Source organism: Recurvomyces mirabilis, assembly GCF_035927965.1.
Source record: "Recurvomyces mirabilis strain CCFEE 5264 chromosome Unknown scaffold_24, whole genome shotgun sequence".
In the NCBI taxonomy this organism is placed as follows: Eukaryota; Fungi; Ascomycota; class Dothideomycetes; order Mycosphaerellales; family Teratosphaeriaceae; genus Recurvomyces; species Recurvomyces mirabilis.
In genome coordinates this window covers 161,369-187,818 of record NW_027041958.1, presented here as the reverse complement: position 1 = coordinate 187,818, position 26,450 = coordinate 161,369, and the positions used below count along the sequence as shown (strand labels likewise).

General features: G+C 54.8%; 10 protein-coding genes across 10 annotated transcripts; 6 read left to right on the top strand and 4 right to left on the bottom strand.

Moving 5' to 3' along the window:
* Nucleotides 1-2,590: 2,590 nt before the first annotated feature.
* On the top strand, nt 2,591-5,293 carry FKH2 (transcription factor; the record flags this gene model as incomplete). Its single annotated transcript, XM_064840876.1, has 2 exons — nt 2,591-5,121; nt 5,212-5,293. The coding sequence occupies 2 exons, from the start codon at nt 2,591-2,593 to the stop codon at nt 5,291-5,293; spliced, it is 2,613 nt and encodes an 870-aa protein (XP_064691513.1).
* Nucleotides 5,294-5,787: 494 nt separating this feature from the next.
* On the bottom strand, nt 5,788-6,502 carry LTS14_008187 (uncharacterized protein; the record flags this gene model as incomplete). Its single annotated transcript, XM_064840875.1, has 2 exons — nt 5,788-6,242; nt 6,325-6,502. 2 exons carry the CDS (start codon nt 6,500-6,502, stop codon nt 5,788-5,790), a joined length of 633 nt encoding a protein of 210 aa, XP_064691512.1.
* An 833-nt stretch (nt 6,503-7,335) lies between these two features.
* Nucleotides 7,336-9,900, top strand: SPP1 (COMPASS (complex proteins associated with Set1p) component; the record flags this gene model as incomplete). The annotated part of the gene is made up of 1 exon (XM_064840874.1): nt 7,336-9,900. The coding sequence occupies one exon, from the start codon at nt 7,336-7,338 to the stop codon at nt 9,898-9,900; it is 2,565 nt and encodes an 854-aa protein (XP_064691511.1).
* A 599-nt stretch (nt 9,901-10,499) lies between these two features.
* On the top strand, nt 10,500-11,677 carry LTS14_008185 (uncharacterized protein; the record flags this gene model as incomplete). The annotated part of the gene is made up of 2 exons (XM_064840873.1): nt 10,500-10,515; nt 10,593-11,677. 2 exons carry the CDS (start codon nt 10,500-10,502, stop codon nt 11,675-11,677), a joined length of 1,101 nt encoding a protein of 366 aa, XP_064691510.1.
* An 86-nt stretch (nt 11,678-11,763) lies between these two features.
* Nucleotides 11,764-13,153, bottom strand: LTS14_008184 (uncharacterized protein; the record flags this gene model as incomplete). Its single annotated transcript, XM_064840872.1, has 4 exons — nt 11,764-12,312; nt 12,382-12,437; nt 12,524-13,025; nt 13,109-13,153. The coding sequence occupies 4 exons, from the start codon at nt 13,151-13,153 to the stop codon at nt 11,764-11,766; spliced, it is 1,152 nt and encodes a 383-aa protein (XP_064691509.1).
* A 580-nt stretch (nt 13,154-13,733) lies between these two features.
* On the bottom strand, nt 13,734-15,954 carry TPD3 (protein phosphatase 2A structural subunit; the record flags this gene model as incomplete). The annotated part of the gene is made up of 6 exons (XM_064840871.1): nt 13,734-14,138; nt 14,224-14,807; nt 14,862-15,468; nt 15,523-15,674; nt 15,728-15,833; nt 15,895-15,954. 6 exons carry the CDS (start codon nt 15,952-15,954, stop codon nt 13,734-13,736), a joined length of 1,914 nt encoding a protein of 637 aa, XP_064691508.1.
* Nucleotides 15,955-16,715: 761 nt separating this feature from the next.
* Nucleotides 16,716-18,639, top strand: FRS1 (phenylalanine--tRNA ligase subunit beta; the record flags this gene model as incomplete). Its single annotated transcript, XM_064840870.1, has 2 exons — nt 16,716-18,363; nt 18,467-18,639. The coding sequence occupies 2 exons, from the start codon at nt 16,716-16,718 to the stop codon at nt 18,637-18,639; spliced, it is 1,821 nt and encodes a 606-aa protein (XP_064691507.1).
* Nucleotides 18,640-18,849: 210 nt separating this feature from the next.
* On the bottom strand, nt 18,850-20,547 carry EXG3 (Glucan 1,3-beta-glucosidase 3; the record flags this gene model as incomplete). The annotated part of the gene is made up of 1 exon (XM_064840869.1): nt 18,850-20,547. One exon carries the CDS (start codon nt 20,545-20,547, stop codon nt 18,850-18,852), a length of 1,698 nt encoding a protein of 565 aa, XP_064691506.1.
* A 927-nt stretch (nt 20,548-21,474) lies between these two features.
* LTS14_008180 (uncharacterized protein) lies at nt 21,475-22,475 on the top strand (the record flags this gene model as incomplete). Its single annotated transcript, XM_064840868.1, has 2 exons — nt 21,475-21,559; nt 21,676-22,475. 2 exons carry the CDS (start codon nt 21,475-21,477, stop codon nt 22,473-22,475), a joined length of 885 nt encoding a protein of 294 aa, XP_064691505.1.
* A 1,001-nt stretch (nt 22,476-23,476) lies between these two features.
* On the top strand, nt 23,477-25,788 carry GRR1 (SCF ubiquitin ligase complex subunit; the record flags this gene model as incomplete). The annotated part of the gene is made up of 2 exons (XM_064840867.1): nt 23,477-24,931; nt 24,988-25,788. The coding sequence occupies 2 exons, from the start codon at nt 23,477-23,479 to the stop codon at nt 25,786-25,788; spliced, it is 2,256 nt and encodes a 751-aa protein (XP_064691504.1).
* Between the last annotated feature and the right edge of the window lie 662 nt (nt 25,789-26,450).

Below are 26,450 nucleotides of genomic sequence, written 5' to 3'. Positions count from 1 at the left end.
GCAAGGGCAGACTCCGTAAGCATTCACATCTACATCACACGAGCATTTCGACGTACTCCTGCGAGTTGTGCTGCGGGAGTCTCGCGAAAAGTCGTCATCAAGCCATCGCCGCTTCCGGCAACACCCAAATACCATGCCTGTCAGCCATCAATCAGCCTCGAGATAACAGCTGACTGTCATCTACCATGATCAGCCCGGCCGACAATAGATGATCAGCCGTCCACGAGGAGGAGGATGCCACCCCCACTCATGCGCGGCAGCATGCCAGGAAAGGTCTGGATCCACACCACGTTAAAAGCGCTCTCCGACCCGCGATAACGCACGAGACGCAGCTGCCCCTCCCGTTCGCGAAGCTGTGTCGGTCCGATACTCGGAGCACTTCTCAGACCTCACTTCTGTCATGTGGTGTCGGTGAGTGGTTGTTGATGGATTGACTGTACAGCCAAGTGCTCCACTGCTAGATAGGCGGTGGATGCGGCGATGCTGTTCTAGCTTGCTGGTGCTGAGCTTCCCCTCATCTGACAAGGCGAGTATATGCTTTACAGGCAATGTACCTCTTGACATGTGTTGCGAAGGTCACTGCCACAAATTCCGAACCTCACGAATCAGTATAGCACGTGGAACAAGAGCCGTCGGTTCGCGGCCAGGCAATGCTCCAACGTTACCTATGGACAATAGGACTACGCAGCTCGGCACTGCACTTCCCAATGGTGCCTCGCACCGTCTCATGCCTTTGACGACACTCTCGATGATCTGAGCAGTCCTATTATCGATCCAACGACGTCAAAGTCTGCTACTTGGAAAGATGACATCCTGTGGATGGGCCATTGATGAGCCAGTCGCCCCCAATGCTGCACATGTATGTCAGACCTGATTGGTTATGGCTAAGCAGTCTTAGATTGAGGTAGGTCAAAATTCAGCATTTCACAAACACCACATGCCTCTCTGGTCAGCATTAAGAATCCCGATCGCTAAGGCTTCAAAGACATGCTCGCAATGCAAGATGCTTATGCATCGCGCTTCATTCTTGTACTGTCGCTGCTTGTTCAACACGGATGTGCTTCTGATATTAAGAGATCTCTTTGGCACATCGCATCCATATCGAGGGTAAGCGAAAGTCAGCGACTAGTATTCAGACAGCAAATCAAAGTAATGGTCGGAGTACAGGGATGATTACTTGGTTTCGTCCCATCGACAATGGCTCAGTCCAACACACATTTGAGCTCCTATCCAACTCTAGATTGCTAGGCTGTTCGATGCTCTTTCAATGGACTGTCAGCATGAGCTTCGACCTACCATGGTGTTCGTGAAGACGGGCAAAAACATTGGACTGATCGAAAACCTCAGGCATGAGGATATATAGGTCACATGATCAATTGTCTCCACGCGCGCCGCTCGGCATGCGCGTGCGTCCTCTAGTGTCGCTGTCAAGACTAGCCACTCATATCGGTCTGAGGTCCGTTGCATCTGGTGCGACGATGATCATGCAGGATTATGATTGTTCGTTTCCAGCAGTGATGTGCATGGTTTGCAAGACCTGCTGTTGGGATTCTTCGATTACGGTCGCTTACTGTTTGCTCGCTGGTTAACACAGGTGTTAAGCTACCCACCGTATCTTGTATGGTAGCAATCGGATATGTGCGTCTGCCCATCAATGCCTAAGTGACTAAAGCGCTATTCAATCTCATGATCCGTTCATTATCAGCTGTTATTTGTGGCGTATGGACGACCTTTCTCCTTGGTTGATTGGCACTAGTGCGAGGACCGCATCCGGTGTTGGAGTCGACCACACAGCCAGTCCATAGCATAACGCATACTTTCGGATATGCAGCCGCTTCCTCGAGACCTTAATGTATGACAGTTGGCCGCCGTTACTCACCAGCGTGGTCGGTCCAGTCGCGTCAATAAGCTACGTCATCAAGAATAGACAAACGGAGGAGGCGAAGTCGATAGAGCAAACCAGCGGGTGGACATAGCCATCAATGGATACCGAGCTGACTACCAGCAACAATTCAGCGATAGTATTGACGCTTACCTACACATCGACGACGAATGGTGATCGGTGGTGCATGAGACAGAAATTTTACGAATGATCAATTGGGCTTGGCAGCGATCTGACGCGACGGGAGACGATCCGGGAAAGCGCGCGTCAGATCTTGCGTGTGTTTACCTGTGCTCATCTGGAGTGCGCCTGGTGTTTGACATCTCTGCTATTCAGCAAGCAGCCATACTACTCCTCGTTCTGCTTCTGGTCAGCAGTGAGAGTGTGTTGAGGGGCTTGTGCTAGAATTTATCACCATTGGAACCGTGCTGGGACTGGTTTCTTTCTTCTTTGCGACGCGGCTGGGCCATCAACAACTCTGCACACGCACACACGCATCGCACGCAAAGGGATAAGACATTTGTTGTTCGCTAATGCTACAGTACTACTGCTGTGGCCGAGAACTACATTCGGAAGGAAGTGCAGAACACGCAACACGATCTCGAGGAGATTACGGACAAGAACATTCGAACCCGGCCACGAAAGGGTCGCAGTGCAGGTCACGAACAATCACGGCAAACCGCCAACAAACCCTACCATCTCTACGCAATGCCGCAATCCGGTCGCAAGGGTAAAACCCGTGCGCGCAGGGTACCGGCAGCAGCAGAGCCACACGAGCCATCAGACGCAGAAACACCCGAGGCCATCGCCACGCCTTCGCGCGCCTCTAGAAAGCGTGCACGAGAAAGCGAGGCTGCCGCACCTCCAGCTCGCAGTACGAGAAGACGCAAGACGAGGGACACGAGAGCACACGAGCGAGAGGACACGGAAGGCACGGAGGCACAAGAGCAGAGTGACGACGAGACCGAGCCTGCCCTGCCTAATGAGCAGGACATTATTCAGAATTTGAGGATCGCGGAGAGGAAAGTTAATGCTACGGAAGACTTCTCCAACAATCTTCTGCTGGGCCAGGAGAACGTACCAGGTTATGGAAAGATCGCCGGCCGTGATTGGACCTTCATCATCCGGAAGGTGGAGGTAAATATTGGTCGTCCAGAGGCACAGGAGAAGCTCGAATCCAGTGCGAGCAAGGAGCCTGCAAAGCCCACGGCCAAGACCATCATCGACATCGACCTCGGTCCTGATCGCCAGATCTCGAGGCTGCATGCTATTATCGGCTATGACTCTGACGCTTATCAGTGGTTCGTCATTGTCAATGGCCGTAATGGCGTACGCGTTGACAACAATGTACTCAAGCGAGGACACAAATCGTACTTGCGCAACGGCAGCGTCATTGAGATTGCTAACACGCAGATGGCGTTCATTACTACTCCTGCTGAAAACGGCGATGGTCCAGTTTGGGACGCTTCAATAATTAAGCAAGCTCAGAAGTCGTCCGAGGATGACGACGAGGGCGACGATGATATGAAGGCTCCCAACGGTCGTAGCCATGCGTTAGGTGGTCGTGCGACACTCTCACAGCCTGGCTTTATTTCATCCGCTAGTCTTGGTGAGCAGCAACAACAGCAGCGCACTCACCCTCATTCTCAGCGAGCTATGCAAGGTAGTCCTGGTACTCCCCATCGGCCGCAACAGAGCGTCATCCGATCTTCGCCCGCTGCTAACTATGCTCGCGGGGTGATGATGGAGTCTACTGAGAGCATTGACTATTCGGCCGACACTGCAAAGGACTTGAAGCCCCCACACTCTTATGCTCAGCTCATCGGTATGGCCATCTTGAGCACACACGAGCAGCAAATGACTCTCAACAACATCTACAAGTGGATCATGGCCAACTACGCCTTCTATCGCTTCAACACCGGCGGCTGGCAGAACAGCATCCGCCACAACCTCAGCTTAAATAAAGCTTTCACGAAGATTGCACGCCGTACAGACGAGCCGGGAAAGGGCATGAAGTGGATGATCGAGCCGACAGAGTTCGACACTTTCGTGCAACAAGGGATGAAAGGCTGTCGCCGTCCTGCACCACTTCCAGCCACGCAAAGCACACTCGATTCACCAATCAGTCCAATGCACGCCAATCGCTTTGGACATAGCGGTCATGCTGACGAAGACATCACTCCTCCCCTTCACCCGTACCACCCGATGTATCTTACAGCCAACGAAGCATACACACCTGATCGCGGCTCCAAGCAGAGTCTCGAAGGCCGCATTGGGCTGGGCATCAACAGCGAAACGGTGGACTACGATGCTCTTGCTCGCTCCACTCCACGCAATGGTCTCACCTTCGCCGCCAACGCCGCTGGCTCGCCACCAGCATTATACATCAACGACGAAACTCGCACAGGTTTTCCTGACACTCCCTTCCCGCTTCGCCCAAGCCAACGTCTTGCTCCTCCTAGCACGCTCAAACGTCCTAGCGACTTCATCCAGTTCAGTTCTCCTGCTCCATTCTGGAAGATGGAAGGTCTGGCCGGGATTGGATCTACGCCGTGGAAACCCTACGATCTGAGTCCGCTGAAGACGCCCTTTTCTCAGCTCAAGAAGACCGAGACGGAAGGGGAGGATGTCAAAGAAGGCGATACGGAAGTCGCGTCTGCCGAAGATGAGAAAGACGAGGAGGGTGATGGCGAAGTAGGTGGCAAAGGCAGTCCCGTCGTCCCTTCGAGCTCCCCACCTCGACCGCAGAGTTCCAGCGTACCCCCTCTGGAAGCCAGCCCAACATTATCCCGGCCCGCGACCGCTGTGGCCAAGACACTGAGTCAGATGGCTAGTGGTATCGATCCGGTGCCTGCTCAGGACGACTCCGCCACCTCAGACTCCATCCGTCTCTCACGCCCAGCTTCGCAACACTCCGGCCCCTCCGGCGCAGCACCCTCGCTCATCTCAAATGGAGCTGGAAGCAGTATTTCCCCTGCTCTGCCGACGCCTTCACTTCAGCCTGCTGCTCAGCTGCTGCAGGGTCCGAATGTGGTGGTTGAGCCGCAGATGAATGGTTATCATACTTCGGCTCCTCACCCATCGCAGCAACAGCCGCTGCCTTCTTCCCAGCATTCTTATTCACATACACATACCCATACCCACGCCCATGATCATCATCCTGCTCATTCCGGTATGCCGGCGGTTAATGGTTTCCACGTCGTGGATGATGGGGAGGACGAGGGGATTGATTTGGCCAAGTGAGTTTTTTCCTCCATTCATCCAAACTCGGCAAACCGATGTTCATGTTCGTGTCCTTGCTGACTCGTGATTCTTTTGTTTTTTTCTAGGGGTTTCCAACCCATCGGCACTTTCCACCAGCGTAATCATATGGCTGTTGGGATGGGTGCGTCGGCGGGGTATGGGCGTTAGGGATGATGCGGCGAGACCTGCTGCGGCGTTTCACGCAACTGGAGGCCGAAGTGGGGGTGTCATGGTCAAGAACGCAGGAGGCGACTTGGGAAATTGAAACGACGGTGGGTTCGCGCCGTGGAGATGCGTGTTGAGATTTCGCGGGTATTCGGGTTTGATGATGATATTTGGTATATGAGTACATGATGGATCGGGCATGGTTGGTTTAATGTGATAGAGTAAAGGATGAATGGATGCTTCGGTGGCTTGGACGGCGAAAGTATGCTTGCTTGCATGGATATCGCTGTCTGCATGCATACCACGACTTGAGGTCCCGCAGTCTTGGAGCGGAGCGATTTATATTTGAGCAGATCAAGCATCGCTGCTATGTTTCGCTTCATGTACATACAATTTCCAACCACGCACTCATCTACCCCTTCCCACTTCTTACACGCACATACTCTCAGACTCTCCCTCAAATCTTATCATACCTCACGCCTCAGCCTGACCACCTTCTAAAACACAAACGGCACCATCCTCCACCTCCCCCTCACAGCCTCCGAGCCAAATTGACGGGTATACCATTCCCTGGTCCCATACGCCGTGACTCCCAAATTCACAACAACGAATATGAAAGCGCAGAACATTGTCCAGTTCACCCAGGCCGTAGGTGGGGTGGCGATCAAGGTTAGGGAGAGGTAGATGAGGCATTCGGCTGTGTAGTGCGGGCAGATGAGGGTCGAGAAGGCGGGGTGGGTGGGGAGGGTGTAGGGGGTTGGGTTGGGAGACGGCTGTTTGTTGTTTGTGGAGGCTGTGGCGGTTTTGAGCGAGGCGAGGTAAGCGTGGACATCGTGTTGGAAGCCCGAGGCGAGGATGAAGAGGAGGGTGCCGAGGAAAGTGTAGAGGTTTGGGCCGGAGAGGGCGAAGTCGGTGGGTTTGAGGACGGTGAAGTTGTGGGCTTGAATGGCGGCTGCAAACGCTCTCTTGTCAGTTTGCTGTTGCTGCTGCGGGCGCGTGTTCGCTTCTTTGGCAAGCGCAAGGCTACTACTCACGCATTCCTTCGACCCAGATGGCAATACTAGTCGCCATATAAAATCCCACCCCGATCATCCAATGCCCTATCCACATTCTCGACTTTGAAGGGCGGGAGAACTCGAGGCTTTCGTAGAGGCGTCGGGAGCCTTGGAGCAAGAGCAGGAGCCAGGTGAGGATGATTTGTCGGTATGTCATGCTTGTTTCTAGACTCCAACGTGTTGTTCGGGCTGCGAGGGCGCGGAAGAGGGGGCCGTGGGTTGGGAGTTGGGTGAGCCATAGGAGGGAGCAGGTTACTGAGGCGAAGTAGAAGGAGGTGAAGTAGCTGTGGGGGACTGTGAGAGTTGCTAGGCGGTCGAGGGTTGTGGTTAGAGGTCCGGCTTCCTTAGGCTCGGGCTTGGCGTTTATTGTCTTGTCCTTGATCGTGGAGGGTGATGATCGAGGGCCATAGGATAGGAAGCGCGTGCGGAGAGCGGGGATGAGAGATATGAGAAGGATCTACCCTTACCTATCAGCCTCTGAGGCTGCTATGTCTCCTGCTACAGTCGCGAGTGGCATACCATAGCTGCAGCACCGAGATAGCCAGCCCGTAGCACGGTAATTGTGTCCATGCTTGATGTACTCTTCGCGTGCTACCGTGACCTCGTGCATGCAGATGACGCCTGCTATATTCCCTCATTTGCTCCTACGGGGGAGGTTGAAGGATCTATCGTCACGGCTGGCTTTTCCCCATGCGGTAGGCACGAACATCGACCGCTTTCTTGGAATGATCACTGAGTGAGCTTTCGGATTGCGTCAGAAGGAGCAACAGAGTTCGTGCGGGGAGGCGGCGAGCATACACCATGGCCGTTTGTGGCTAAAGCTGCCCCGCTTTGAGAGTCCGTGCGAGTGTCGATCGGTATTCAGTACAGTAATGGAAGTCGCGCTTTCGTGAAGTGAGGTCGCCACGACCACTGCTACTGCCGCTGCCCATAACCATCCGCGACTCCACCAAACCCACATCTAATATGACCACACAATAGTCCACCAACATGTCCTTCAGTCTCTCCTCGCTGCTCAACCCGGAGCCAGCACAGTCCGACGAATCCTCTACCACTAACAATCACCCACGCAAGACGTCTCTTCCAGCACCACAATATGCCCATTCACCCGAACAAGAACAAGATAACGCGCCGCTCTCACGCGTCGCGTCCGCGCCCCAGACCAACTACGCCGCCGATCCCAACTCGGCTCAGACCGCCGCGGAAGCACTAGCCAAACTCGCCGCCAGCACCGTCCCTCCTCCCACACGCTGGTACGGCCACAAAGCATCAGATATAACCACCGAGTCAATGCGGCCAGATGAGCGACGATTGAGCAGTAGTCACGGTATAGCTGTGGAGCTTCCTCCACCCACACCCACCGCCGCCCGCAAAGCTAGTAGTCCCACGCTTGAGCAGTATCAAGTCGCATCCAGGTCGCCCGATCAGCGGAAACATTCACTAGCCACCGCGCCACAGCCTGCGCTCACTCTGCCTCCATTGCAGAATATCACGAAACCCGAGGAGGAGCGTCGGCCGTCAATGGCACAGAATTCGCGCGGACAGAAAGAGGGTGTTGATATGACTTCTTCAGCTCACCAGCCGAGTGCGAGTGTGTATGCGAATGAGTCGTTGCCAGTGATGGGATCGAGTGATGTCGTGATGGAAGAGAAGGCACTTTCGCCGGCGAAGGTGAACATGGGTCCTTCCCAGCTTGATGGAGCAGATTCGTCACCACCACGAGTCAAGACTGAGAACATAGCAACACCGCGCACGTCTCCTCCTGCGGATGCTAGGCGTCCTTCGCTGGCTCATCTCGATGCAGAAGGCCACACACCCAAGGCACTGGCTTCCCTCAAGCACGAGCACAGTGTCAACACCCAGTCACCCCTGCGAGAATCATCCGTACCCATGCCATCCACCGAGCCCACCGCGAACGAGCCAACGGCATCGAAGAAGCGGCCAGCACCGTCCAAGAAGAAGGGCATGGCGACCATGACCAAGAAGACCATACCACCAGCCAAGAAGCGCAAGCTCGATATCAAGCGCTCCGAGACACCAGCCTCCCGGACATCCAAAGCAGCTGGGCTCAAGACCGGCAGCAGCAAGGGCACACCCGCCAATTCCTCCCCAGCACCCTCCGCCCGCTCCAACTCCGCCGATCCCGAGGACGAATACGGCTCCGAAGAAGAGGCGGACGAAGATGAAGATGTCGAGGGGTCAGGGGATGTGTACTGCATCTGTCGCAAACCAGACAACGGGACATTCATGATTGGTTGTGATGGCACCTGTGACGACTGGTTCCATGGGAAATGTGTGGATATTGCCGAGAGGGATAAGAACCTCATTGACAAATATCTGTGTCCGAGTTGCACGAAAGCGGGGATTGGCCGCACGACATGGAAGAGGATCTGCAGACGATCGGGATGTAGGCAGCCTGCTCGCGTTAGTAAGATGAAAGGCGAGAAGGTTCCGAGTAAATACTGCTCGGACGAGTGTGGGGTTTTGTTCTTTCGGGAGATGGCTTCCAAGACTAGAGATCGGGATGATGTGGCCCGGCACAGGAGCAGGAGGAGGAAGGGCAGTATCGCCAGCTCTGGCACTGTTCCGGAAGAGTCTTTGGGTGCGAGGGGAGGAACGCTGGCCGCGGGCGAGGTCAAGGGTCTGCTCGATGTGTCGAAGACGGCGGAGGACTTTAAGAAGCTGGGGGAGGGCGTGCTTAGTCCTCCCGCTACTCCTGATGGCAAGGACGGTACCCAGGACAATGGCGAAAAGAGTGATGCGGTGGAGGAGTTTACGGAGGGGGAACAGAAGACTTTGGTGCGAATCAGCGAGCAGAAGGAGGAGGCGAGACGCAGACATCGGTTACTGAAGGACCGCATGAAGTTTATTACTTTGGCCAAGCAGGCTGCTAGTCGCATGGCGACGGAGAAGGAACTCAAGCCGAAGGAGTATTGTGGGTACGATCCGAGGTTGGAGTGGACGCTCGAACAATTCGCCGAGTGGAGGCATAGTGTGGCGGGTCGGAGGGCTTTCGAGCGCGATACCCTGGCCGTGGAGAACAGCGGCTCTACAGGCAAAGCTAATGGCGATACGACGAACGGAGAGCATGTCACGGACTCGGAAATGGTCAACGGGACCGACGTTGCAGCGAAAGACGCCGACGACGAAGAACTCTACGCCACCCTCCAAGTCTGCGAGCGTAAGAAGTGCGCGAGGCATCTGGAATGGAATAAATTGGCGGTCGATGATGTGAGGTTTGAGATGGGGGATAATTCTGATAAGATGAGGGGGCTTGATAGGGAGGAGAGGATGTTGAAGGAGGGTGCGGTGATGAGGGGGAAGCAGGGGGGGAATGTTATGGGTGGGGGGAGGGTGGAGGTCTATGGGTTGGGGATTGAAGGGTTGGTGGAGGCGGATGAGGGGCGGGAGGGGAATGTGGATGTGGATGGTGTGGTGCAGCAGGGGGTGGAGGTTGGTAGGACTTCTGCTGAGGCGCCTGTTGGTACGGAGCCGAATCTGGCGGCGACAGAGGGCGGCGATATGGTCATTGACGGCGTCAGCGCCGTTGTCTAAACTCAACGCCACGGTCCTGACGCGAGGACTCTCTCCCCTGCCTCAGCTTCTTCACGAAGAAAGTACGATAATCCCTACTAAGCTCTTCATTCCTTCACTTAGCACTCTACCGGATGAACTTCGTGTAGCAGTATTAAGAGCGGACTTACTCACGAGCACCATCATTTCTCTCACGGGTGCGGCTGGGAACCGCCGAGTCGACGCGACGACTACAAGGGTGGAGCAAACATGACTGTATGTGACTGGACTTGCTTTGGCTCTTTCTTTATGAGCGGTGGAGTGGGTAGGGGGGGTGTATGTAGCTTAGCTTTAGCATGGTGTGCCTTACCATACCAGACCACATCAAATTATCCCGCACTTGAAAGCGACAGCTAGTGCCGTGATTCTAGCCAGTAGACTCGTGCCGTCATATCGTTCTATTCGCAAAGTGCAGGACGGACGCTTGTGTATGTTATGGTTGTGCATGTGTGTCGTGTCAGGCGTTGGAGCGCACGACCCGATGGACCTTCCCTCTTTCGCCGTTTCTTCGCATGGTTTTCGGCCATCCACTTCAGATCTTTCTTCTTCATCATCGCTGCCAAGAATATGATGGTGCTTCGATGGCGATAGACTACGGTAAGGCCCGTCAAAAGTACGAGATGTTCCAGTCTTATAGGTAGGATGTTTTATCTCTCTGCTCGCAACAAACTCAGCAATCTCCTCCACCACCAAAATGACTACGGCCACCACAATCAAGCAGTGGACAACAGCCCAAGATGGCCTGGACAACCTCAGGCTGACGCAAGCCGAAAAGCCCACTGCCGGAGCTGGCGAAGTCTTAGTCAAGATCAACGCCGTCGCCCTCAACTACCGCGACACCGAAGTAGTCATGGGCCTCTACGGCCACCACGCCTCGGTCAAACAAGAAGAAATCGTCCCCGGCTCCGACATCTGCGGCACGATCGAGACCTCCAACTCCTCCCGCTGGAAGCCCGGACAAAGAGTCATGGCCATCTTCAACCAAACGCACCTGACCGGCCAGATCAAAGCCAAGGACATGTCCTCCGGCCTTGGCCTCCCTCTCCCGGGCTGTCTGACCGAATACCGCGTCTTCCCCGCCGAAGGCCTGGTCGAAGTCCCCTCATATCTGAGTAATGAGGAGGCGGCATGTCTCCCCATCGCTTCCGTGACGGCGTGGATGGCTATCAATGGGTTCCAACCCCTTGGTCATCCTTCACATAGCAAGGACGAGACGGTTCTGCTCCAGGGAACCGGCGGTGTAGCCATCGCGGGCCTCCAAATCGCCCACGCAGCCGGGATGAAAACAATCATTACTTCTTCTTCCGACGAGAAGCTCGAGAAAGCAGAAGCGATAGGTGCTGATCACGGCATCAACTACAAATCCACCCCGAACTGGGACCAAGAAGTCCTACGCCTGACGTCGAATGAAGGTGCCGAGATCGTCTTCGAGAACGGAGGCGCGCAGACCCTGCGCCAAAGCTTCGAATGTGTCGCTTTCGGCGGGCTGATAAATTGTATTGGATACCTGTCTGGGAAAGAGGATCTCTTGCAGGACCGCACGCATACGAATGTGCTTGCGTTGAAGCGGAATGTTACGCTCAAGGGCATTTTGAATGGGCCGCGGGATCGGTTTGAGGAGATGGTGGGGTTTTATGAAGAGCACGAGATCAGACCGGTCATTGATAGGGTGGTGAGGTTTGAGGAGGCGAAGGATGGTCTGAAGTATTTGTTCTCGGGGGGCCATTTTGGGAAGGTGGTTGTCAAGGTGGCGGAGTAGAATTTTTCCTCGCCATATATACAGATGACACGCTATACAGCCTCCACCCACGCAAACATCCGGGGATGATGCTGCAAGAGCCATCCTCACCACTCCTGCAACCCCCCATCCTCCCCCACAAACCCCATCAACTCCCACGGCTCCGTCGTCTCCGCCACTTTCCTCACCAGCTCCTCGTTAACCTCGATCCCCAACCCCGGCCCCGTCAAAACATCCACAAACCCCTCCCTCACAGCAAAACCCTCCGGATTCTTCACATAACTCCCCACATCATACTCGCCCGCCGCAACGTTATAATGCATCCCCACACTCATCTCCTGAATCGTATGATTCGCCGTACAAGCCGCTATCTGCAGACACGCCGCCAACGCTATCGGACCCAAAGGGCAGTGAGGGGCGAGTGCGACATCGTAGGCTTCGGCCATGGCGGCTATGCGTTTGAGTTCTGAGATGCCGCCGCAGTGGGCGATGTCCGGTTGGATGATGTCGACGCTGGAGTTCGCGAGGAAGGGTTTGAAGTCCCAGCGGGAGTAGAGGCGTTCGCCTAGCGCGATGGGGATGGTGATTAGTTGGGATAGGAGCTGGATGGGCTCGGGGTGTTCGGAGAGGAGGGGCTCTTCGATGAACAGGGGACCCTAGAATTGCTCTGATGTCAGTTTGTATGATATAGTCGAGCAAGACGTGCGGATCTAGATGGGTCTCACATGTGGTTCCAGGGCTTTGGCTAGCTGTTTCGCCATCGGTCGGTGTAGTCTGCCGTCTAGCAAAAGGGAAAAATACCATCAGCATCTTCCCCAGCAAGTTCAGTCTCTCTTTCTCGGAAAAGGGGGAGATGAAAGAACCCACGAAAATCAACCCCAACATCCATCCCCAACCCCTTCACCCCCTTAACCCTCTCCACACACCCCTCCACCACCCCCGGCGAATCCAACCACCCAACCCCTTCACACGCATTCATCTTCACAGCCCTGAACCCCTGCCCCTTCCTCACCTCCGCCTGCGCTACCACGTCTCCCGGCCGATCCCCCCCAACCCAAGCATAAACCCTCACCTTCTCCCTCACCTTGCCCCCCAACAACTGCCACACAGGAACCCCCAACTTCCTAGCCTTCAAATCCCAGAGTGCGATATCCAGCCCGGAAAGCGCAGACATGAAAACCGGGCCCCCTCGGTAGAAAGATTTGCGCCAGACGTCTTGCCATAGGCGTTCGACATCATCGGCTTCGTGGCCGAGGAAGCGGGAGCGGAAACCGCGAAGGGCGCCTTCGACCGCTTCGGTGTGGCCTTCGAGTGTCGCTTCGCCCCAGCCTACTCGGTCTTCGGAGTCGGTGATTTTTACGAAGAGCCACTATATATATAGCACGAACATCAGCTGAAAAAAAAACCATAACGGGAGCGAAAGGGGATTTTGAGTGTGGGGAAGGAACACACTCGAGGTAACACACGAAACCACTCGATGGAAGCTATCGGCGCCATTGTGACCTGCTAGAAACCACCGACTCAGACCCGAACGATGACAAAGAAAGGAAGGAAGCACGATGTCTCGATAAGTGGCAAAAGTTGATGCCTCGGCCAACCTTTTCTCAACAATCGTCGTCCGCAGTTCCAGGTCAAGGGTCAAGCACGACAATAATACCAACCCCGTGATTCATCAAGTCATGGCAAAGTGTAGTCATTGACGAAAACGGGGGCTCCCACTCTCTCGGGCCAACAAGCACCGAAGGGCAGAAGAAAAGTGGACAGAAAAAACGGCAATGGCGCACAGAGTCGATCGCGGGATAGGGACAGAAGAACTGGCCAAACTCCTTCGCCCGAAGGATTGGTCCTTCACTACTTTCCACGTGATTGTATTGTATGGCATAGCGTATCCCACCTACATACGCCACAGCACGCACACGACAAAGGAAGCCCAGTTGCCAATCCATGCAGCTAAGCTACCTGTAGATAGAGGAACGCTCCTTGGGCTCCCATGATGCCCGGCACCTCACATCCCCCTCCACCTCAAACCACGGCCCCCCCCCCCCTGATCTCACCCATCCCAGACACACAATTCCCCTCAAGTCTCCATAGCACTCCCACCCAACCCCCCACCCCCGCCCCCACCAACAGCATCCCCCCACCCCTTCCCAGCCACCGTAGCAAAAAACCTCACATCAACATCCTCATCCCTCATCAACTTCTCCAACGGCGGCATGATCTCCCCTCTAATAACCTCCTCTCCCTTCGACATGCCCATCCCCCCCCCACCCATACCACCACTGCTCGCACCACTCCCACCATCCTTCTCCAATTGCATAAGCGTGACGTTATCGTCCGGCAAACGCTTGAAGATGTCGATGAGCACGGCGTAGGATTTCGCCACGTTGAAGCGGATATTGGGGATCGGGTCCTCGACGAGTTGGTGGAGGATCGGCAGGAGGCTGCGGGAGAGGGTGGGGAAGGAGAGGGCGGGGGCGAGTGTCTATCGTAAAATGTCAGCTCCACATTCCCTCTATATCTCTCCGAGGTAGTGTTTCTTCTTCTCGCATGGCTTGATGGAAACTCACCGAAACAGCAAAACACGTCGTCATCCGATAAAGATAATTCGGATGCTCCGCCATAGCCGCCACCTTGGGCACAATGGCCGTGGAAGCCCACTGCACGCCAAAAACCTCGGTCAACTTCTGCAGATTCTGCGTGCTCGCTTCCCGGATACTGAAGACCGTGTCGCCGAGCCAGGACATACAGAGGGAAGAAAGTTTCTCGTCGAAGAACTTGACCCCCAGTTGACTGGCGAGGAGGGGCACATGCTGGATAATCGCCAGTCGCACACGCCACTGTTTGTCCTCGGCCAGTTGGACGATGGCGGGGAGGAGGCTTTGAGAGAGGAGCTCGATGCCGATGACATTGTTGACTTGCTCGAGCTTGGAGATGATGTTCAGACGGACGTCGGGGAAGTCATCTTTCAGCATTTGCAGGAACATTGGGAGGAGGTGCTCGGTGGTTTCTTGCTTGCCGAGGATCGGGGCCAGGCCGGAGATCTGGGTGCCAAAGGCTGCGCGGACGTGCTGGGAGGAGTCGGACACAAGCTCTTCGATCGCGGGCATGATGTCTGAGAGTAAGGTTTGACGGTCCACGAGTTGGCAGAAGCCTGCGAGTTGGTTAGGATGAACCATATCGTGCATCTTCAATGCTATATTCTTACCAGGTATCTGGCCCGCAATCGCGCTCCTGACTTCGGCCTCCGTATCCTTCAACAGCTTCACGAAGGCAGGGACCAGATCACGAGAAATGACCTCCTCGTCCACAGCCTTGGCAATCTTCTCGAATCTATCGGCAACCATATATCGTACCCTCCAGCTCTTGTCCTCGAACAAACTCCTCAGAGCAGTCAGAAGCACGCCATGACTGCTCTGCTGCTCTTTCGGCACTGCCTCAGCAATGGCAATCAGCACATCCACGGTCAGTAGTCGCACACTATCCTGATCATCCGCAGCCAAGTGCTGGAATAGTGGTATCATCTCTTCAATCACAATCGCGGCCGGCATCTCCTTTACAAATTTGGCGAGGTTGGTCGCAGCTTGCCTCCGTACCATGGGCGTGTCATCGTGGACGAGCTGTGCGAATTGCTGTCGTAGTCCTTCTTGCGATTGTGGGGTGACGTGGTGGTAGGGTGTGGTGTACAGACCTGCGGCCGAGATTTTAGACGTGAACCAGTCGGCTTTGGATAGGCGGACGGTGAGGGGGATGAAGTATTGCTCGACTTGTTGCTGCGAGAGCTGGTCGCAGATTTTGTTGAGCGACTCGACGGCCTACAAATTATCAGCATAGTCACATGACGGGATCATTGGTTTAGCAGCACTGACTTTGTCACGCACGAGCGGCTCTTCTATCGTGGCCAAATTCTCGAGGGGTGAGAGGAGCACGTGCCCATAGTCTGGTCCGCCGACGTACTCGACAAAGTTGCCCAGCTCCTCGCTGAGGGCGGTGAGGACCTCATCCTCGTCTTCCACCGACTCTACTTATCATTAGCTATGTGGTATGGTGGGTGGTGATGGTCGAATAGCTTACCATCAAGGAATGGTATCAACTCGTCCCGCGTCCTCTCGGCGCCCAAAGCTAGGGCAATGGTGGACAGTCTCCTGATGGCGTTGAGGCGGAGAAGGACATCGTCGTGCTGGTAATATACGGTCAACACGTGCTCTCATGCACGCAGCATATATAGCGGGCGAACACACCTTCAGCTCATCAATCAGAACTGCGATGGGGTACAGCTCGTCACCCTGGTTCTCATCCATACTGTATGTCGTCTATCGTAATGTGTGGCGCAAATGTAAAAGAGCGGATGGCCGTGTAGCAGGCGTATCGTGTGCCGCCTGCCTTTGTCACAGCCTTGTTGTTGTGGTGTAGGTTGGTGTTACGGTGAGGTGGGGAGCTTGGTTCTCAATGCGCTGTGGGGGGTAGGGTTTGGTCTGGCAATGCCCTCCGTCAGTCTTGTTCTTCTGCTCACGCTTCTCGATTGCCACGAAGCACGTGAGGAGATTGTATATGGAGGGACGAGGGTCGAGGGACAGTGCCGGGATCGTATGCAGGAACAGAATGGCGCGCATGTGCCTTCCCTGTTCGCGGGTGCCAAGACACTGAGAGCGAGGAATGCTTACCGGATGATTATGTGGAAGAGGTGGGAGTTGGCGGTGAATGGTGATTAAGGTGGTAGGAGGCTTTCAAGGCCAATGCTGCATCTGTTGGTGTTGGTGGGGATAGACCTTGTCGAGCTGGAGATTCTCATGACGCCACACTTGTCCTGATCAAGCACAGCCACAGCCAAAAAGTTGTCCAAACAGTCATGCAGAAGATCACGCAGAATATACAGTATATCCTCCCCCACCGAGCGAGACGAGGACATGAAGAGAGGGAGTTGACGATCATAGTTTAGTGAAAAAGAGCATCCATACAGGCAAAAGCTACAACGAGCAACCAACACGCACATCCACCAAGACCACAGCTGCCATTGGCATAAACCACCCTCCCAACGCCCTAGCCGGCGCATACCGTCAAGATGCCCACAATCAGTGTAGACAAAGCGGCCTTCTTCAAAGCTATAGGCAAAGACTACACCAAAGCCGAGTTTGAAGACCTCTGTTTCGACTTCGGCATCGAGCTCGACGAAGATACAACCGACGACAAACGACCCATGGTCGATGGCGTCCAAGTGCCTCCCGAGCTCAAGATTGAGATCGGAGCGAATCGATATGACATGTTATGTTTCGAAGGAATCGCCATGAACCTCAACGTCTTCTTGGGGCGACAAGAAATGCCCAAGTACAGCCTGAGGATGCCACCGGACGGCAAGTTGCAGACGGTGACGGTGAAGAAGGAGACTGAGCAGATACGACCATACTTCTCCGCAGCAATCCTACGGAACATCAAGTTCACAAAAGAGCGATACGAGTCCTTTATCGCTCTGCAAGACAAACTCCATCAAAACCTCGCTCGACAACGAACCCTCGTGGCAATCGGCACCCACGACCTCGACACCATCCAAGGCCCCTTCACCTACGAAGCCCTTTCCCCCTCGGAAATCAAGTTCGCCCCTCTCAACCAAACCAAACCCATGACCGCCTCCGAAATGATGGACTTTTACGCCAAGGACAAACACCTCTCCCGCTACCTCCCCATCATCCGTGACAGCCCCGTCTACCCCATAATCTACGACGCGAACCGGCAAGTCCTGAGCATGCCCCCGATAATCAACAGCAACCACTCCAAAATCACTCTAGAAACGACCAACGTCTTCATCGACATCACCGCCACCGACAAAACGAAACTCGAACTCGTCAACCACACCCTCGTCGCCATGTTCAGCCAATACTGCTCCGACCCCTTCACCATCGAACCCGTCCAAATCATATCCGAACACAACAACCAAACCCGTCGCGTGCCCGACATAACCCCGCGCCACATGTCCGCCAGCACAACCTACATCAACTCCATCTGCGGCCTCTCCCACTCCCCCCCCGACCTCTGCACCCTCCTAAAACGCATGTGCCTGCCCGCCATCCCCTCCCCCACCTCCCCCGACGAAAAACTAGACGTCAGCATCCCCATCACCCGAGCCGATATCCTCCACCAAGCCGACATAATGGAAGACGTCGCCATAGCCTACGGCTTCAACAACTTACCGCGGCAACTCATCGCCTCGACCTCCTTCGTCGCCGCCCAGTTACCCATAAGCAAACTCTCCGACATCATCCGCGATGAAGCGCGCGCCTCTGGGTTCGTGGAAGTCATGCCCCTGATCCTCTGCTCGCACGCGGAAAACTACGCCCACCTCAACCGTCCCGACGACAACCTCGCCGTCCGGCTTCAAAACCCCAAAACAGCGGAATACCAAATCGTGCGCACGTCGCTGCTCCCGGGGCTGTTGAAGACTCTACGGGAGAATAAACGGCATGCGGTCCCTCTGAAGATTTTCGAGGTGAGCGATGTGGCGTTTAAGGATGAGAGGTTGGAGAGGAAGTCCAGGAATCAGAGGTTTTTTGCTGCCGCGTGGTATGGGAAGTCTAGTGGGTTTGAGGTCGTGCATGGGCTTGTGGGGAGGGTGATGGGGATGTTGAGGGCGGCTTTTATTACGAGGGAGCAGGAGGGGGAGGAGGAGGAGGAGAAGGGGGTTGAGGGGGCTACTTATTGGATTGAGGGGGTGGAAGGTATGTTTTTCTGCCTCCTATACATCTCACCTGATCTGATTCTATTGTCCACTTGTTCGCACGAACTTTGCGCTTTTGCTGACTCGTTTTATGTGTGTGGTAGAACCTACATACCTCCCTGGCCACGCAGCAGCCATCTTCCTTCGTCTTGGTGGCGCGGGTGAGAAGGCAAAGCGGATAGGGACGTTTGGGATCTTGCATCCGACTGTGCTGAAGCATTTCCAACTTCCGTTCCCGGCTTCGACGCTGGAGATGGATGTGGAGGTTTTCTTGTGAAGGGACGGTGATATTTGGGGAGAGTGGTTTATTGCGGATGGGGAGATCCCTTGGCGGAATCACCCCACGAGGTCCTGCGGCAGGCTCATGGTCATGCATGGAACGGAAAAGTAGCGCAAGGATGGGGTTGGGAACATGCTCATCAGTAGGTCTAGCCTCCATGTTGACGAGGGGCTGTATTGTTATACTGCTGCTCTATACCAAAGACCCTTACACCCCAACCCCCTGATAGAAATCCCTCACACCCTGCCGAAACCCCTGCTCCCACTCCCACACAAACTTGCCCCCCTGCCCGCTCTCCTTCAGTCTCTTCAAAACCCACAGATCCAGCATCCCAATCTTATCCGCTCCCGGCTGCCCGCTTCCACTCCTGGCTTCGAAAAAGGCCATCGCGTCATTGAATCCAAGATCCCATCCTTGCTCGAACCGCTGATGCTCATACTGGCCAGGATGATTCGAGTCCCAATAATTCGTGTGCGCGCCGACCGTCTCCTGCTTCTTCTGCTGCTGCTGGGCCTGCGCGCCTTGAACCCTCTGCTGCACATCATTCCCCGTCAAAGACTGCGGAGGCACAATAGCGCCCTGTTCACTCATCTGCTTGAACCCCCACTCCCCTCCCGGCATCCAATCCATGCGATACGTCCAGAAGAAACTGCCGCCTGCTCTTTGCTGGAAAGAGTGGGATTCGGCGTTGCCGAAGGCGCGGACATGGTCTTCTTTCCCGCCCCCAGAGGCTTTGGCCCAGGATTCTTCGGCGAGGACGCAGCTGTATTCGCCTACGATGGTTTGAGCGGCTCCACGGGACGCTACGTCGCCTTCTTTGCCGTCGAGAGGGGAGAATTTCCCGCTGACTTCTTGGGCGATTTGCTGTGGGGGTTTGCGCTTGTCGTCGTCGCCGAAGCACCAGTAGAGGTGCGTGTCAACTACGACTGGATTGCCTTGCGTACCAGCCCTGTTCTTCCCTTGGCTCCAGCTCGCGGCTCTGTGGAGGTCCCAGGCATCTGAGATGTAAATCGGGAGAGTAATATCAATCTTCGCCATTTCTCCGAGGACGTGGTCGTACCAGTCATACATCCCCTTGGCATCATGTTCAGCCTCGTTGATGATCTGCAGACCAGCGACCCCCTCCATCCCACGAGCCTGCTGTGCGATAAAACATAAACATCTCGTAGCTTGCTCGCGATTCCCCCTCGAAGACCACAGTTCCGCTTTCCCTGAATTCGTACCCGAGTGATCCTGCGGGTTCGCGCCACCGGGAAGACCATGGAGATCGATCAAGACGCCTATCCCACGCTGATGACATCGCTGAACGAGCTGCTGCACAGCGGGCCAAGCATTCTGATACACCCCTGCCGCCTTCTTGAACGGCGTGTCCTCACAATACGGTGGTCCGAGGGTGAAATAGCCGATGGGCAGGCGGACGGTGGTACATTTGCCGTGATCACGCAACCAATCCAGATCGCCATCGCTAACATATTCATGCCAGTGCTTCTCAAAACGCTCCCGAGTGCGATCGAGACCTTCCTCCTTGACCCAGCGCTCGACGGCGGCGAGTTCGGCGGATCCGTCGGTCTTGTCGTGGAACATGGATCCTGTGAGCCAGCGCTCGAGGATGAAGATTGAGCCTAGGTTGGCGCCGTGGTGGTAGCGGTAGCGGTAGATATCTGCTTGACTAGGTGTCTGGATCGAGGAAGGGCCATCTTGCATGGGTACTTGTTGTTGCTGTTGTTGTACTGGGAAATTGTTGCCATGGTCGTTGTCGCCCAGTCGGGCTTTGGCTTTGTCGAAGAACTTCTTCATTGCTGCTCGGATTTCGGGGTCATGAGAAGTATATAGGACCAGCAGGTAGATGAAGATGCTCACGAAGATGAGGGTGAAGTCTAGAGACACAGAGTCAAAGGTTGACATGTAAATGTGTTGTTCAAGTTGGTAGGAGATATAGTGCTTCGGGGTGGAGACGAAGCTTGGAAATGACGTTGCAAGCCCTGGACGTTGCATGCAGACCACGCGTTGTGAGCGTGTATTGTGGCTCAGAGGCCGTGGTGAATGTAGGCAGGTCCCCTTGTGACAGACGCAAGAGTGAAGAAGAAAGGAAGGTGAGCTCATGCAGGAAAGGCTCCACTGTGCTCAAATTCACTGATACAACGTTACGATCCTGGAAGGGAAATGTGCAACACTTTTTTGCTGTCTACCACAACTTGGCAGTACATAGAGTCCTCTTGTAGGGTCGACCATTGCCATGCATCGAATGTCATCACGATCCAAAATGCTAGGTCTTGGTGTCTGGGAATGCTACATTTTCAATTGTGTTGTGTTGCATGAATCTCACTTATGCCACCAATACGGAAAGCTTGACCTGGGCAAGGCTGTAAGTTACTGACAGCAGAAGATCTTGCGTCGCAACGACCATATCTGCTCCTTCCGGACTCAGTGATCTGTACCATTGCAAGAAAGCTCGTTGATCAAACCATGAAGCGCCAGGCTTCGCGCCTTGCCCTGGACTGGCTTGAACTATACTGTTGTCCTCAGGAAACATGCAACACCAATATCTCAACGCACTATTGTTGTCAGCCCATAGCGTTCGCGAGCATTATACGGCTCGCATTGATTCAGTATTCTTAGCGCCCTCGTGCTAGACCCATCCAGACATTCGAGCAATTCAGCAGTAGAAGAATCGCCAACCGGTATAGGGCTATGCTTACTTCAAACGAACGAAGGTTTCCAGTGAGGATACCAGAGATCCCGCCACCAGAGTGGGCTCAAAAGGAACGTTCTCCTCCTCCTGGCAACTGTATATATATCCCCACGACACCTGTAACGACACCCTCCCCCAACATGGATTACGCCAAAGTCGTGAAGAGGGCGATGATCGAAGGAGAGATGTTCGGGCCTGCAACGAGAATATGCGACGAGACGACGGGTGCGATTTCCATTCAACAGAAACGAACATCGTCTATTGAATCCGGGGCGAACGATTCAGGCGAGTAGACGGCAGTAGTCCCGAAAGCAGATGATGTCCTGACGTTGAAGCCATAGAAAAGCGCAAGCGATCAAAGGAGCTCTCACCATACAGCACTATGTCCCAACCACCGCCGCCCACGCACCTACCCAAAACATTCAGGAGGACCGTGGCTATCGATGGGGCGCGAGGACAGGTCAATTCTCGCAGCTCCGAGACCGAGACAGAACTTACCCACAAGCCATACTACCAGCAGCGGATCAATCGTTTCGTTCAAACCGCACAGCATCCTTCCAAATCCCGACCGTCCACACTCAGCGGAGCTCATTGCGAAGGGATTCTGAGTAGCAAAGGTGTCGCAGGCGTCCTTCGAGCAGTAACACCATCTGGTCGACGAGTTTTCCAGCAGTTGGATGGGAAGTTCAATCCACTAATCAGCAACCCGAACCATGGCACTGCACCCATCATGCGCGATCCAGACTTCAGAGAGATGATTGAGACGGCCAGGCGGACCAGACAAGAGTTTGGAGACTTTCCCGGCCGGATAAAGCAGCAAGATGCGGTGCAGAACGCCAAGCTTCCCAGTTCACTACTCGCCAATGAGCCATCTGCACAAGAGGTCGGTTATGGTCTATGGGTCGATCTTGGCGACGAGACTGTTGATGAGGTGCCGACGAACAAGAGTCAAGATCGAGAACAGGTCCAGCAAGGCGGCATGAGTGACGAGGTCCACAAGATCCCAGAGATTCATCACAGCTCGATGCCTTCGCCGGGTGAGACCATTCTCTACGTGGCGGACAGGACTGCAGCGTTTCAGCTTGCGACAATGGGGAAGCATCTCCAGCAGGATCATCACAAGAGACTCCGGCTGTCATGATCGTGATCGATGGGCGGATCAGTATGATCTTCTGGGGTAGGTTTTCACGTGAAGGGGAATCTTGGCGACAGTGCACGTTGTCGTTCTGGCTTGCAGATTGATCTCGGAGGTGATACTGGTGCAATGGGCTGATCGCAACTCTGACTTGTCGGGATTTGTTGGGTATCGGACAGCTGTATGGCGATTTTTGTGGCGTGCGGCCAGTACATGCACTTTCTTTGGCCTATGGTGCGATGGGTGTCGTGGCTGTCCTTTACTATTTCGAACCACAAGCAGTCATCGAAAAATCGCTGAGTACTCAACTCTTGGCCATGTCTCGCCATACGCTCAAACTAAGACAGGTACAGTTGCTGCGGGTGTCGCAATAGCAGCTGCAGTACGGTAGTTTCACGATTTTTTCCTGCGTACACGTACTTTGCAGGAGGAGATGGTGAGGACAAATGATTTGGGGGTCGGCGGCTGCGGCAATTGGCTTTCACAAGCGCTCGGGGCGGAAGGGAGCGGCCGGAGCTAATACGAGCGATCCTCATTTGGGCACTTGTGTTTGTATCGCTCTTGACAGCCTCATGTTGATAAGTGCAGCCCCACGACACACACACACCACTCCTACCGCTCGGGACTACATAAGACGACGCCGGAATATCGACTTCGAATGACCACTAGCCTGTGACTCTGCCTTGAATACTGTGAACGACAGCACATCGAAGCCGCGTGGTCGCGCTTGCTTTGGTACGCGGCCCCAAAGCCTGCAGGACCAAGGAGGAGCATCTCCGATACACTGCGCGAGCGATACGGGCAACTCGCGTGGGACGCGGAGGCACTCGATACTTCACCTCATTCACCACAGCGTCTGGAACAGAAAGGAAACGTTCTTCCTGGGCCTCCACTACCCAGCGCTTTTGGATTGCAAAGCAGCGTTCACGTCGAGTGCCGAGCGACCACGATCGGCCGATATCCGAGTCTCCGCCCACACACTACCCACCAACCCTGAGTAGCACACGATGTCGCGACCAGGCCGGCAGCTGCAGCGGCTGAGCAGCGACTCAAGCTCCAGCAGCTCCTCCACCTCTCCCGAGCGCGGCGTGGACGACGACAATGATTCCTTCATGCTGCAAGCGAACGACTCGCAGTCCTCGCTCGGAATAGAGGTGGACCAGGAACCATCACATGACGTCGCAGCACGGCTTGCATACGAAGAACGATGCCGCGTTTCGCCAGTCGCACGACTGCCAGCAGAATTACTGATAAGCATCTTTGCTCGGCTCAGCGCCAGCAGTGATCTTATGAGCTGTATGCTTGTGAGTAAAGAGTGGGCGCGGAATAGTGTGGGCTTCTTATGGCATCGGCCGGCGATGAGCAAGTGGGAGTCTATACAGTCCGTGGTCAAGTCGATAAGGAGGGCCGACAAGTTCTTTGCATATCAGGATCTGGTCAAGAGGTTGAATATGAGTACATTAGCTGCCCAGGTGGGCGATGGATGTCTGATGGGCATGGTGGAGTGTAAGAGGGTGGAACGGCTGACGCTTACGAACTGCACGAAACTTACGGACACTTCGCTACGGCCTCTGATTGACGGGAACAGAAGTTTGCTGGCTCTGGACGTCACAGGTCTCGATCAGGTGACGGACGTGACGATGATGGCGGTGGCGGACAATTGTCTACGGCTGCAAGGGCTGAACGTAACGAGCTGCAAGAAGATTACAGATGCTTCTATATCAGCTGTTGCGAAGAGCTGCCGCCATGTCAAGAGATTGAAGTTCAACAATTGTTCACAACTTACGGACAAGGCGATCATGACTGTGGCTGCGCATAGCTCGCATCTGCTGGAGATTGATCTGCATGCTCTACTGAACATTGAGAGCCCTGCCATTACTGCCCTTCTCACGTCCTGCCCGCATCTGCGAGAAGTGCGGCTAGCACACTGCACGCGAATCAACGACTTCGCATTCCTGGACATCCCGAGCAATCCCGAAGCACCATTCACCCTAGACGCTCTCCGCATACTTGACCTGACAGACTGCAACGAGCTAGGCGATAAGGGCGTCGAGAAAATCATCGAAACATGTCCACGACTCCGCAATCTAATCCTCGCAAAGTGCCGCCACATCACCGACCGAGCCGTCCTGGCAATCACCAAGCTAGGCAAAAATCTCCACTACATCCACCTCGGCCACTGCCAACGAATCACGGATCTATCAGTCGAAGCGCTCGCAAGATCCTGCAATCGTATACGATATATTGACTTGGCATGCTGCAGCAATCTCACTGATGTTAGCATTACGAAGCTGGCGAGCTTGCCGAAGCTGAAGAGGATAGGGCTGGTGAAGTGTGCGGGGATTACGGATGCGAGTATTTATTCGTTGGCTATGGGGGAGGTAAAAAATGGAAAGAGGGTCAATGGGGCGAGTGTGCTTGAGAGGGTACATTTGAGCTATTGTACTCTTTTGACACTTGATGTGAGTTGCCCCTGTTCGAGCTACCCTTGAGTTATTGAAGCTGACATAATTCCCAGGGCATCCGTGTCCTCCTAACGAATTGCCTAAAACTCACCCATCTCTCCCTGACAGGCGTCCAAGCCTTCCTCCGCGATGACCTCCTGGCCTTCTGCCGCGAAGCCCCATCCGAATTCAACGACCACCAACGAGACGTCTTCTGCGTCTTCTCCGGCACTGGCGTCGGTCGTCTGCGCGAGCATCTCAAGAACGAGAAGGCGGCGCAAGTCATTGGCGACACGGACTCTGTCACACCAAGCATGGGCGACCGTATCGATGATGACTTGGGACTGGACGGCGATGGTGACGATGAGAACACTGGTGTCGATAGTGATGGGAGTAACACTCCCGTCATCAGTCTCGACGTCCACGGATCGCACCGGGATGGCCAGACGCCTATCCTCCACGGACCGAGTTCGGGCAGCAATTCGGGGGTATTATTTGCCGCTGGCCAGCACCATCACGGCTATCAATATCAGCCACACCTCTACCCCTGGACCTCTTCCGCTCACGCCGGACCCAGCGACCCATCAGGCGCCGCGGCAAATTTTAGTCAAAGTGCGCCGGCTTCTACGAGTTTCATGCCTTATACTTTCTGGTCCCACGGCAGTAATCACGGTGGTGTGGGGAGTTCGAGCCAGGCGCCACAGTCGGTGTATCATGATCCCAGTCACGGTATGGGGGCGATGGATGTGCCGGCTGGAAATGGTGGACAGGGTGGTGGTGCGCAGCATGTCACGGGCATGATGAGTGCGGCTGTCCTCGATGATGTTGATGAAGGGGATGAGGCGTTTGGGGAGGGGAGCGAGATTATTGATTAGTAGACGTGCGTGGATGCACGACTGGGGCTGCGAGCTGTGAGGTTGTGCTATGGGTGTGGGTCTGAGGCGTTCGGCGTTTGTGGGATGAGAGACGGGGCTCGTCGAGCTACTTGGTGTCTTTGTGATGGTCAGAGTAGCGTTATGAGCGTATGAGATCGATGTGAAGCGGATAGCGAATATTTTCCTCGATGCTTGCCGTCGCTGTGGGACGGTATCGACATACCTCTGGCTCCCAGGCACCGGCTCCTGCTTTCCGTGCCGCGCAAATCAAGTCCCCGTGTCGTGAGACATCGACGATCGTGGCCATTCTTCTAGTCGAGATGAACAATCGTGATTTGGCGTGGTGGATCTCAGCCTTGCAGCCGCTGACACAGCGATATCCAGCCAATCGCGCATTAGACGTGCCCGGGCGGCCGACGTATCCAAGTCGTCTCCACTTTTCTCCCAGACGTCGGGTCCTGAGTTGACCATCACGCTGTTTCCTTTGAGCCGCACGCACATGCAATGGTGCTTCGCTCGGGCGTGATGTCAACGCAGCAGACTGTGTAGGCTCTTATAAATAGGTATGGCTTCTGCATCTTTATGGTAAGTATTACTCCCCATTCCTTGGTTATCAATAACGGCTACGACTTGCGTCTCTCTCTGCGACCACGAAGATTTCG